The sequence below is a fragment of the Gobius niger genome, assembly GCF_951799975.1.
Source record: "Gobius niger genome assembly, chromosome: 7".
NCBI classification, from domain to species: domain Eukaryota; kingdom Metazoa; phylum Chordata; class Actinopteri; order Gobiiformes; family Gobiidae; genus Gobius; species Gobius niger.
Window position 1 is genome coordinate 16197983 of NC_136858.1, and position 13481 is coordinate 16211463.

The 13481-nt window shown below is 42.3% G+C and overlaps 1 protein-coding gene across 1 annotated transcript in view; it reads right to left on the reverse strand.

The window, feature by feature from the left end:
• LOC306965778 (VPS10 domain-containing receptor SorCS1-like) overlaps positions 1 to 13481 on the reverse strand; it is a 95178-nt gene that overhangs the window by 40357 nt on the left and 41340 nt on the right. The window contains exons 6-8 of the mRNA XM_079560329.1: positions 5473 to 5537; positions 4787 to 4905; positions 4392 to 4481 (exon numbers count right to left, since the gene is read on the reverse strand). Of these exons, the coding sequence (XP_079416455.1) occupies positions 4392 to 4481; positions 4787 to 4905; positions 5473 to 5537 (274 nt within the window). The remainder of the gene's footprint in view (positions 1 to 4391; positions 4482 to 4786; positions 4906 to 5472; positions 5538 to 13481) is intronic.

Below are 13481 nucleotides of genomic sequence, written 5' to 3' on the forward strand. Positions count from 1 at the left end.
AATTTGCTCAATGTAAGTGCTCTAAGCCAGGATCACAGTTACTCGTCTCTTCTTGTTGCAGTCTTTCATATGCCAGGACAAAGAGCAGGCTGAAGCCCTCAGGATGTGCATGGACCTCCTCAAGAAGCTGCTGTCCGTCGACCCCAGACTCAGACTGATTCTGCCAGCCCAGAAAAACTAAATTTAAGCCAGCGGAGAACGAACTTTGACCAAGCCGTTCATCAGAGAAGGGACATACTGGACATTCCCAAACATTGGGATAAGGACTTAACCTCAGCTGCCTCATGCTGCTGATGTGGACAGTTCAGGTGTTTTTAAGAGGGAAGTCCCAAGTACACCCCTCCTGGAACCGCCACCTTAACGTGGTGGAGGGGTTTGAGCACCCGAATGATCCTGGGAGCTCTGTTGTCGGGGGCTTCGTGCCCCTGGTAGGGTCTCCCATGGCAAACAGGTCCTAGGTGACGGGTCAGACAAAGAGCGGTTCAGAAGCCCCATATGAGAGACCAACAGGCCTGGTTAAAATCATGAGGCCGTCCTTCTGTGGACCCACCACCTGCAGGAGGAGCCATAAGGGGCTGGTGCAATGTGATTTGAGCAGCTCCAACAGCTGCCCACACGACCCGGAAACGGAAAAGTGGAAGAAAATGGATGAATGGATGGAAGTCCCAAATACATATACCACATGGCGCATGCCTCCAGATGTTGAAGATGCAGACTTTGGTGCTTACTGAGATGTCTTACTCAATGAGAGGTTAATTAATGTAGAACTTGGGAGACTGCTACATGTCGTCATTTGTCAAAGACTTAAATGCAGTTGGTTTACCTCTCAATAAGGATGATGTGGATTCAGGTCTTGGGGTCAACATCCACAGAGTCCAACTTTAGATGACAATAGACCAACCAGTGTTGTTCCATCTCTAATAAACAATATATACATGTCAGATCCAGGGTATAGCCTCCAAGAGAAATGAAACAGCCGTGGGGAATCAAAGATCTCAGCTCTCCAAAGTCCGCCTGTCGAGGGCCAGGATGCCAGGTCCCGGGGTGGAGATTCACACATCATGGATGTCTCCTCAGGCGAAGGGCTTCTTCTTGGTGACTGGACCTCTGTCATGGAGCAGATCAAGTCTCATGACATTAAAGAGGGCTATGGTTCAAGAGCCTTGGGCCGCAATAGTGAAAGAATTTAAACCAATTGAAACCAAATATTTCTTTAGGAAAATGCGGCCCTAGCATTACAGCTAAAATGGCAGCATTAATCCAACCAGGCAGTGTGATCGCGCTAGATTACAGGGCTCCACAATTAGAAAAGCAAGATACAGTCCTGATGTCCAGCCCTCAGAGAAAAGTGGGACAGACAAGTGGATGTTGACCCTATGAGCAGAGCTGTAGTGGTTCACAGAGGAGTTCAGAGAGTATTGGACTTGGTTGTGGTATTTGTGAGGTGTAACACTGTCTCTGTCAGGTGGCTCTTATCATTGCATCAGTCTGGAGTTGTTGCTTGAGTTCTCATCTGGGTTCCAGGAGGAAAGAAGCGCGTCTAATAGTACGTTCGCACTTGGTCCACTTGCAAGTGAACCCTGATGTACTTCCCAGAAACGTCTGCTTCTTTTGAGCAGGTTGTTCCCACCACCGCACCAGGACTCGCTTCATGGACCAAATGTGAATGCGCCCTTATGGAAAAGAGTCACACCTGATCTCCACTCAAGTAAACTGTTGTGTTCAAAGATGTGGCATGCACCCGTTTTTTCAGGGGAGATTTTGTTCCGTGTTTTGGTTTGGGTTTGGATTGGATCGAGAGGGTCGCAGCGTGAACATCAATAGACATTTCTAAGGGAGAGATACTGCTAAATTAACAAGAACTACATGTGACAATGTGCCATAAAAACATAGTCGCATCTAATCGCCACACAGGTGACTGTAGCATTGGGACCATGACTTTCACACGGCGCAGATAGCTAGCTGCTTGTATCAAAGCAGAATAGTGTTTGTCTGATCTATCATAACGTCAGGGGTTTAAAAGATGTGGAATACATGTGTTTCAGATGAGACGCTGTTCTTCTTGTTTTGATTCACTTCGCTGTGGGTGGATGATGTGACAGTGAGGGTCACAGTATCATCAGTATCGGATTGTCACATTCATTAATTTGCATGTTTACAATTAAACATGGTTAAAATATAAAACGCCATTTGCAGGTCCTGGTTAGCCTGGCTAACACCAGACTAAAACCACAAGTGATATTTAGTCTGGGGACCACCAATTCATTTTCTCGTAGGAGAGGTGTGGTTTACGATCGTCCATACTCGTTTATTGGGCGATACGAAAAAAAAAAAAAAAAAGTCTCATGCGTCTGCACGTAGCCATGGCCAATCGTATCATCGTATGAGATGACGTATGACGTACCCGCTGTAAACTTTTGAGCTAAATTATTTAGAACAAGGTCTAAAGCTTGATCAAAAAATACCACCGTGTCTGCTGCTGTCACGTTGGATCCGTAAATAAACTTTTTTTTTATTATCCGTAAATAAACTACAAGCTTCCATATATCGAATAGCGTGTCATCGTCTTGCCGTCCCTCCTCGCTCTGTGATTGGTTCCCAAATCCACCGGAGATTTCGGCCATGGTCCCCAGGCTGTTGTGCAGTTCGAAATAATTCGAGCGCACACAGCAGCATGGCGTTAGCCAGGTTAGGTCCTGGTAGAGACAGTTTAACAATTACAAAGTCCTATCAAGTTAGGCCAAACCAATAGTTATTTTGGGGCTTAAGGCAGGGTGCAATAATAACTGCATCTTAAAGTCCGTTCCTGTATGAATCTCCCTGTTTTGTGATGTAAAGTATGTAATATGTGAAATGCCTTTTTCAATGCTATGCAGCTCTTTATTTCGCACCTGTCGGAATCAGCTTATGCTCAGGTCAGATAGGTAAAGCTCTAACCCACAGCCTAAAGCAAAGCTGCCTTAGGAGGAAGACTGCTGTTGGAAGTACGGTACACTGAGCCCAATCCTCTAGCTCTCCTTACTGCATTTACTTTGTATTTGTAATTATGATACAATATTTATTTTATTTGTAGTCTGTTCATCACTATTCACATGGTTTAAATAAAAATACAAAAAAAGGGAAGCATCAAATTGCTCAAGCAATAAGTGTGTTTTGTGTAACCTATTTCTAAAAAGGTAAGAAGAGAACAAACTGGTAGTTTTTCAATAGCATACAGAATAATATTGACGATCTGAATGCTAAAACGTGGAGAGAAATATCTCTAAATTGGGAAATTTAAAATGTGGATACAAGCAGTGGATGTGTTATAAAGTCAAGCATTGTCCAATTGGCAGAGACAGCTCCAAATTGTTTTTAAGAGGTCAATACCTATAACCTTATCCTTATGTGGCAAAATTGAAGTTTCCTCAATTTGCACATAAATTCCGAAAAAACAAAAAGGAAAGATATAACCCTGGTGTTGTCCTCATGCGATATTTTGCATCAAACTACAGGTGATGGCAAGCCGGCTGATGTCAGTAATAACAGAAGTGTGATCCGAGACTCCAAAACAGAAATGGGAGTAGAGAGTTGTCACTTCGTCTTGACATAATTCAGTCAGGATCAGCCGCAATTAGACCTGAGGCGTTTCATGCCACTCACTAAAAATAAAGACAGGCTCAGCATAGTTTCACCCGACGTCTCATCCAGAATGACAGGAAGTAGCGGAAGAGTGTCCTTCACGAGAGAACGTTGACACTACACATGGATGGATGGCCGAGCAGACGGATGTGTGGAAATTGATTGACTGGCGCGGCTGGCTTTAAATCTCTCTCTTGTTATGACATGAGGACACCCAGCCCCTGCTGCGCTTTTAGTACCTACAGTGGAGTTTAGATGAGTGTATGCAAATGGCTTTAGGGTCAAAATAACCTCACAAATCCATTAAATAACAAAGAGCTACACACACTGATTTTATACCATTTAACGTGGGGTGTTTTCTTGTCCTCCACATGTCTGCAAATCTTTCCTCTGTGTGCAAAATAGAATGCTTTCTATGTTCTGTAGGAATAAAATCTACGAGATATAACATAGATGAGGCATACAGCCATTACAAAGATACACAGCTTTTACATCCACTTCTATTAGGAACCAGAATTGCCATATAGATTTGCCTTAAGTGCATGAGCAAATGTAGTTTTATATTTGTCAACATCTTTATGACTAATAAATGACTAAGGGACATGTGGCAAGAACAATCCTATATTACACCCCTTCTAAAATCATCTCCAGTAAGTCATCATAACCCCAACAGAATCGCCTGCAGAAATTAGCCACAAAAGAGAGTTTTTTTGTTTGGAGCCTTGATGCAGTTCCCACTTTTATTCTCCCACTTCATCCCAGGGTCTTACCTTTGGCTGTGTGTACTTGGGAAGCTTCATTGGGTAGAAAGCATTCCTTTTATAGGACACGTAATGGACAGATTGGATCCCTATCGGCACCTAGGAAGACAATTAAGTTCAATTTGTAGTTCATCACGGATAAATATTTAGTGACTCCGCACACAGCGTGTTGGCAGGACGAATCGAGCCTCTATCAAAACACTGCTAATTAGGATTTAGGTGCATCGCAGAGAAGTGCAATACACAACGTGAGGCTTCCAATTGGATCGTATCCCTTTCCCCTCTGGATAATGAAGCCCTTTTACTTAATGAAAAACATGAGTAGATTAAGACGCGATTGAATGTGGTACTTTTACAGCTTTTAATTGTCTTTTAATGAAGCCAGGCCACGCTGTAAAACCCACCTGGATGAAAACGTACTCATCCTGAACCACCAGTGAATTGGGGATGATAAATCCAGGGAAAGGCTTGCCCTTGTTTCCATCGGTGCAGTTCTGGAGTTTACAAGTTATGTACTGCGATCCTGTAAAGAAAGCAAGAAACAAGTACTCAAAATACGACGACAAAAAAAAAAGAAGCTTTCTGTGGTTTACAATCAAGGTTTGGCACTGAGAGCGTACAGATGGTATTATGTGAGGCATAGAGGCATCGCTTTTTGGAGGCCAATTCTGATTCCCACTAACAGTAAAAGTAAGAAGGAGCTGTCCCAGTGCGTTAACATCAGCCAAATGAGAGCATCCCCCAGGGAGAGGGCATTAACACACGGGGCTCCTCTGCTGCCACTGTGGGCCAAGAAAAGAGCCAAGTGGCAGGCCAGGCCCTTGAAAAATGAATTAGCTTAATCATATGACAAATCTCCATGTGGCCAGATCAGACAGGGATTAAAGGCTTTGTAAGGATGGGGGGAAAAACTGCAGCATTTCACTCATTTTGAAGATTACAATTTAGTTCGTCAGAGATAGGGCACCGTAATTGGAGTGTTCTAAGTTGTGCTGGAGAGCAACTTATACGAAACAAAAAGGTTAGCCCGCCTCATTCAATTCATATATCCTTTATGACGTTGCCATGGGAACTCTATTATTATACTCACTTCCTTCCGAGACGCTGATCTCCAGGTGGATCATTCCCTGTTCTTTATCTAAGCCCAGCTTGGACCTGTAATCACAAAAAGCACCTTTCTATTTAGGACCATAGGAAAACTCCAAAATGGGCGACAAACACAGGCCAACGTGTAAGTATTCCTGGTGAATGCATGCTTCAGAGATCATTACCCTCCTTGTGATTTTTTTACTGACTAAACAATGCTGCATCTTCAGGTATCATCAGCTTTGTCCTCAGCTGAATAGAACCAATTAACCAAATGGATGACTCGCATTGTTTAATTTGACAATTGTATGTGTCAACAATAGTTCAATGCATGATTGAAGGGATTGAAATCAAACAACAAATGAAACATTAATAGTAGATTTGTCAAAAGGTTTGTCCCCAGTGTTGTTGAGGTATATCTCTCTGGAAAAGTCATCATAACAACTATTAAATTCCCATTATTGTGCGTATAGAGTATAATCGCCACTACTAAAAAAAAAATCCCCTTTTTTTTTCAATTATTATCTTTATTTCTTTCCATTTTAAACTGATCTTTCCCCAGGCCTTCAACGTTTTTTTTTCTTTTATTATGAGCAACATTAGATATGATAGACCAGGAGAATGGCAATTGACAATTCTAATAGTGAAGAATATTGTTTTTATTAGAGGGAAAATTGATGTAAGTAAGCAAGATCTGCTTTATTTGTCATTGTACAACCGTACAACGAAATAGTGTTCAGGTGTTAGTCCTGAGCCGCTGCGACTGAGCCGCCACTGTAGGTCAACCTGACCAGCATGTTTTTGGAGGTTGGGGAAACTGGAGCACCCGGAGGAAACCTGACCCTCAGTGCTCCTCTGATGCTCTGAAACGATGCAGCGCCGAGTGGGTTTGTCCCTGTTTCAGAGCGTGGTGTCCTGCACTGGTCAGCTCCTCTACCTCCTCTTTCCTCTTCCTCCTGCACAGCTCCCTCCGCCCCACAAACGTCTTTTGTTTCCTGTAGCACCTCTTGTGATGCCTACACTGTGCTGCAGGTGTGGGGGCTCTTGGTGCCTCTTCAGTGTTTCAGAAGAAGAAATGTATTGGTGTTAAATATCTTTAGCTCATAAGCTAGCTGTTATAATGTAGTGTGCAGCCAGCAGTTAAAACATACCAGTTTTTCCAAACAATTCCACAAAACATATAAAACTAAATAAACAAAGGTGAACAATACACAATGTTAAGAAATGCCATATCCACTTTTTCTGCTGATAAACTGTAGATATGAGTCCATTTTGCACCATTTGTAGTGTAGTGTGCCTCCCCCCCCATGTCACGACCACACTGCAATCTGATAAGCGGATTAATTCGCAATCACGGCTCGACCACGCACAGGAGGGGAGAATGTGTAAGCACTCAGCATTTACATCCACACAACATTGAGCACGCATGTCATTAACACTTGCTTCCCCGTGGAGTGGTTACTTCCGAGCGACATTACAACTTTCTTTGTTTATCTGGCTTTCTCTCCCACATGGTCTGCCAGGGGGTCGACCCACATCGGTAGCAATTTTTGAAAAGGCAAATTGTGGGGATAAAAAAAGATCTTTAGTGTATTATATCTGCATCTGGGCACAATGTGAGGGGCTTGACTGTGCATTTACATTTTTGCAATGATTGGAATAATTCATAGTATGGACATTTAGTATGAGCAAGTCGGTGAATGATGTTCTGAAAGTCAAGCACAATTTACGTTTTTTACCAGGCAAGACATTTCACAATATAACGTGGTCCAATATCCACATACGATTCTACAAGGCATAATGGGTGTACCGCTATGATCTCATAAGTGTCCTCCTAAGGGCCATCATATCACAGCCTTTCTCATAAACAGCAGACCGACAGAGATCCTTCATACATGCGGCAAAGTGTGGAGTGACAGGAGTGGCCACTTGTTGTACTTAGTATCTACTGTTGTGACAGAAGATGGCTTTCTTCTAATTTTCTGTCCGCCGCGTCTGAAGTATAATATAAAAAGCCCCCCCCTTGCCCCAACCCATGCAAACCCCCTGATCCTGCTTTCCTCAGCACTCTGTAATTGCCTCACAGCTCCATCTCTTTTAATGGACTTTCTGTCAAATACTTCATCCAATTCTATCAGCCAACAGCAGCCCCTTGCTCTTAAATAAACCCCGGCAATGTTCCACAGTGTTCTCCAATAAGTAACACATATCACGCTAAAAGAGGGAGAGAGAGCGAGAGAGAGAGAGAGAAGGGCCAGGGCTTAACAAGGTTTTTGTAAATCAAGTTTGGAATACGACAAGATACGGCTCAGTGCTTATAGGTGGAAAAAGCAGCTTGAATACTGTAACTGTTTATCGCATAAAAGCCAAAAGTGTAACCCACGATACTGTGATCTCACTTAAAGCAGAACTACGGAAGGGGCCTGTCACAATTGGCGTACGGGCACAATGCGATCATTTGCAGCCTCAAAATATGAAGGTCGCGCAAACACTCTCTTTTGGCGCACGGGCGTCTGCACGAGCGACCGCTATTGACCACATGAAAAGGTGTGAATCGCAGTTGGACTATGTGGCGCAGCTGAATGTCATGCATGCACAAAATTCAGTGGCGGTCGATTGCGACTGAAAAAAGCCGCAGCAGGCCGCTACGGTCGTGAGAATGATGAGAGATAAATCGTCTTAGTCGCGCAGACGGTGAGATACTGGTGAGACACTGGTGAGCGCCACTATCAGTCTCGTGCGATTTCTGCTGTAGATATATGGCTAGACGCTGTTTCCTCTTCCCCAGTTTGGTCTAGAGCGCGGAGCAAACTTAGCGCACGGGTCCTCATGAATATGCAAACGAAGGTAATTTTGCCACAGTGCGCAAAATCTGAGGCAAAGAAATTGAGTATTTATTTCGACTGTGTGAAGTAAAACGGCGTAAGAAATGAATACGCGGGAGAAGCAGGTGTAAACCTTCACGCAGAACAATATAATGCAGTTTGTGAACCACTGTGGTGGTCTAAACGTTTACAAAAGTTTGTATCTGGCTCATTTACAAAGATTAAATAATAATTGGGTTGTTTTAATGATGTGCGGGTTTACACTGCGTTCCAAATTATTATGCAAATTGTACTTCTGTGTCAAAAAGGTAAAAAAAAAATAATAATAATGAAACTCATGGATGGTATCGTGTCTCAGGGCTCTATGAATCACTGACATTAATCTCAGAGACCTGGGATGATTAGTTGTCAGGTTAAGCCCAGTTAAGGGAAAAACTACTGAAAAAAGGTGTTCCACTTTATTATGCAGATCATCATTTTCAAGCTATATGGTCAAGAAAAAGGGCCTCTCTGCTGATGAAAAGCGTGAAATAGTTGAATGCCTTGGTCTAGGTATGAAAACCTCCGATATTTCATGAAATATTAGGCGTAATCATCATACAGATAAGAGATTTGTGGACGATTCAGAGCACACTCGGGTTTGTGCAAATAAAGGCACAATATGGACGGTTTCTGCCAGACAAACACATCAGATTATTAGAACAGATGCTACAAAGCAGCAGACAGGTATTTGAAGCTGCTGGTGCCCCTGGAGTCTCCCGAACATCAAGGTGTAGGACCCTCCAGAGGCTGCAGTTGTGCATAAACCTTCTATCCGGGCCTCCCCTAAACTGTTAATTGAATGCTGAAGAACAGAAACGGCTGCAGTGGCTCAGAAATGCATGAGGACTCATTTTCAAACAGTCTTTTTCACTGATGAGTGCCGTGTAACCCTGGATGGTCAAATCAATGGAGTAGTGGATGGTTGGTGAATGGCCACAATGTCCCAACAAGGCTGTGACATCAGTAAAGAGGTGGCGGAGTCCTGTTTTGGGCCAGAATCATGGGGAGAGAGCTGGTCGGCCCCATTAGGCCCTTTTAGGCTCCCTGAAGTTGTGAAAATGACCTTTGAAAAAAAAAAATATATATATATAAAATATATTTCTGACTGACCACTGTCTTCTATGCTACAAAAAGAAGAGCTGTGCTTTCCCGAACAAAATCCTCTTTGTGCATGACAACACACCATGTCCTGCTGTAAAGAATACCTCTGCATCACTGGCTGCTATGAGCATAAAAGGAGAGAAACTCATGATGTGGACCCCATCCTTTCCTGACCTCAACCCTGTCGAGAACATTTGGAGCCTCAACAAAAAAAACTTCTATGAGGGTGGGAGGCAGTTTTCATCCAAACGGCAGCTCTGGGAGGCTATTCTAACATCCTGCAAAGAAATTCAAGCAGAAACTGTCCAAAAACTCACAATTTCAATGGATTTAAGATTTTTAAGCTGCTATCACACAGGGGCTCCTATGGTAAAATATAACTTGACCTGTTAATATTTTTTTGATTGAAATAGCTTCTGATTTCAGCAATTATGACCTCCTAATGCTACAAATTCAACAAATGATTTTCAGTTAACTACAAGCTTTAAAATGTATTGAAACGATGAGTTGCATAATAATTTGGAATAGTGGATTTTGAGGTTTTTACTATATTTATTTTTGAAAAAAATACTGTTATCACAGGGAGATTTTTTCCACCACATTTAAATGATGCTCTACCAGTTAAAGATTTGAAAATTATGCTGACTCTCATTTCAGTTGACAATTTAGAAAATCATAGAAAAATGTAATTTGCATAATAATTTGGAACGCAGTGTATTAAGAAAGTACACGTTACCTGCGACTTTGTTTTCTTGGCTCGGAACAGTCCAAACAAAAGGCTCCACAAATTAAAAAGGCTCCACGAGTCTGTCCCACGTCCGTCCTCTTAAAGTCCATAATCCTTACGAAATCCGCGGGGACGGCGTGTTGATGATGGTTACATGAGGAGACACGAGCCGTATGTTCGCTGTTCACCCGCTCATCCCTGCGCGCGTCTCCAAAGTGCGTGCGTGTACTCCTCCTACTGGATCAATATCCTCTGCTTTTGAAGAGTCCATGATAAAAACCTCACAGTCCTCGAACTAACATCCAGCAGCTGAGCTGTTTCCTGCTAGTTTCCATCCCCAATTTGACCGTGGCCTGTGCGCTGCGTACTGCAGCAGGTGACGCTCCTTGGCCCGTGAAACACTCTCTCACCAGCCTCTCACCAGCCTCTCACCAGCCGCATTTGGACACTATCCAAATCAACCGCATCCAGTCGCAGCCCGTTCTCTATTGTGACCGTGACTGCGATTTCTTAAAAGTCTACTTTGTGATCTTTGCGGCTGATGGCAATTTCGGCGCAGAACTAATGGTGGACAAAATCGCTGCGGTCAATGCGCCAATTGTGACAGGCCCTTAACTCATGCCCCTAGAGGTCATAAGCTCCACTGCAGGTGTCGTAGCATGTTGCGCTTTTTTAGTTCATTGATTGTCCATGAGAGTAAATACTACGCTGACAGAAAAGACAAAGGGATATTGTACATTGTGCTACGACCCAATTACACAATGGAGATCATTTTTCATTTTTTCCGTTAGCATGTTGCTCCTTCTTCGTGATTCTATTGGTGTGTATTGGGTCTCTGATCCGGAGGCAGGGAAGCTGCAAGGGTGGTTTTCTGGCCAGAGACACCAGGGGGAGATGAAAGACCCCCCAATCATCCCTTTAACATTGTATTAACCCCAGAGGATCTATGAAGAGGATTTATTAAGGTAAACAAGTTACTTAGTTCTTCTTTAAGTCTTAAATTTAGTGATGGCTTGATAAAAAAAAATATATGGAGGTTAATTATGGCCATTGGAATTAATTAATCGCAATTAATTCCATTTAAGCATAATTTATTTAGGTGTTGCATTTATTGTCTATTTCTTTGTATTTTGAGATATTTTAACTTATTTCAAGTGGAGATGTGAGGCCTGTGTGATCATTTCAAACACTTCAAAGGCAATAGCAGTTTGATTTATTTTGTAGAATTATCTTTTTAAATGAGTTTACGGTGGCATAACTGCATGAATAAAGAAGTTTGACAATAAAATTGTTTTTGGCTTTACTCGGGGTTCGTCCTTAAGCAACGTTTTGCGGGGAAAAGGAAACTGAAAAAGTGTCAGTAAAGTGTGATTAATTTTGATATTTTCAATCGCATTAAACCTACAGGAATTGTTGCACACGACAGGAATTGTTATTAAAAAACAGAAATTGTAAAGGCTGTTATTTTTTGAGGTCATATCACTCATTGATTGTTTGTCGCTTCGGAATGATCTCTGGCATTAATTCACAATGACATGACCACGTAAAGCCAGTGGCCAATATGACTGGCAGCAAGTGTTATGTGAGCGTTTTTTTGTGTGTGTTTTTTTTTTTTTTGTAACGAAGCTGCCGATAATGATGCTGAAATTGTGAAGTTTAACTGTACTTTTTCTTCATGAAATCTTTTACTTGAAAAGAGTCCTCAAAGGCATTAAAAATTGAGTTCTTCATTAAGACGCTTTTGGTTCAAAGCTGTGACCTTGCCTGCTTTTCATGGAGGAGAAAACCAAAGCATTCTCACGCATTACACTCAATTTAACTTTTGTGCTTCCGATAAAAGTTTTGCAATTAGAGCTATCTTGTGAGTCAAAATGCACTGAAGCATTAACATCTAAGCAAAAGCCACGTCCCCCATTACAATATCTATTCTATCCTTTGAGCATTGTTAAGTTTGTTGGCAGGTGCAATTAGAGCATGGCATTGTAGAAATATCTATTTGTTTCAAGGAGACCTATTCGGCATATTGTAATGATTTCCAAGGCTGCTTTTTATACGTTTTTCTTTATGTGTCAATACCTAGACATAGGGAGAAGTGAAGTGTCCTTTAGCTGGAACTGAACCGCCACTCATTCAATCGGTGGTCCAATGCTTGGCCATTGAGGCAACCAAAGTATACAGACAAAAACAAAATCCTCAAAATACACGTAACAATTAAGAACTCGATTGCTTTGATTGTTCTCGTCAAATAGGACAGGAACGCCGGTCCAATCGCAAGTGCATGATCTGGGCCACATATCACTTAAGGTTACCATCCAATTCATAACACAGAATTATACACATTTAAAAACAAATTACAACAAGCTCGGTACTTAACCCTCGTGGCACGCTGCGCGCTACTTGTGCTTCCAAACCTTCCTTTGAGGATAAAAATATCGGGCTCATTAACCGCAGTTCAACAGAGATCCACTTAGTCATCGCCTCTCCACTCTACCGGCTTTTATTTACCGCAATCATATTAGCATTGTCCCGGAGAAATGTATCCCGAGTCCACATGCATCGCTACCAAATCGCACGCCGAGATTCTTGATTAAAATTTTGGAGGCTTTTGTCGTTTTTGAAGCCAACTGCAATAAAAAGCATGATAAATTAAACATTTCCCCCCGCAGTATTCCCTTTAGCCTCGGCAGACAGCTAATAACGCTAAAACACCGTGAGTCGTTTCATCTAAAATAGGTATTACAGTACATAATGTTGGGTTTTGATGTGTGTTTTGCCAACAATATTTCTCAAGAAAGCGCCGATCAATTATTAACCGGTGTGTGTAAACTAGATGGTAAGTGCCGTGCGCACGAGGAAATGAAAGATTTAGAAGGTGCCTTATGTATACTAACAAGAAAATATGACTCCTACAGAAGATTGAATCACTCCTGCATTGTGTCACTGTCAAAATGCATTATGCATCAAAGACAGTGTATGATTTTCCATTAAAAAAGTTCGAAGCACCAAAAGTCGCCCCGCTCTTTGAAGGTCGAATAACAATGTCTTATTACGCTTTTTGGAAACACACGTCAACAACTACGCCGTTGTCTATTCTCTTTGCCTCTTCTGCTGCACCTGCTCACAAGCTGTCTTCTTATCTTCCAGTGTATATTCATCGGAGACATTAAAAAAAGAAGCAATCCGCGAGGAAGAGCAACATTACTGCAGCATTACAGTATGTTCCATCCATATCAATGTGCACCATCCAAGACGGGGGAAATTCTGTGCTCAGGAATATGAATCAAACGCTTCGAAGAGAGGGCTGAAGTCGAGTCCGTT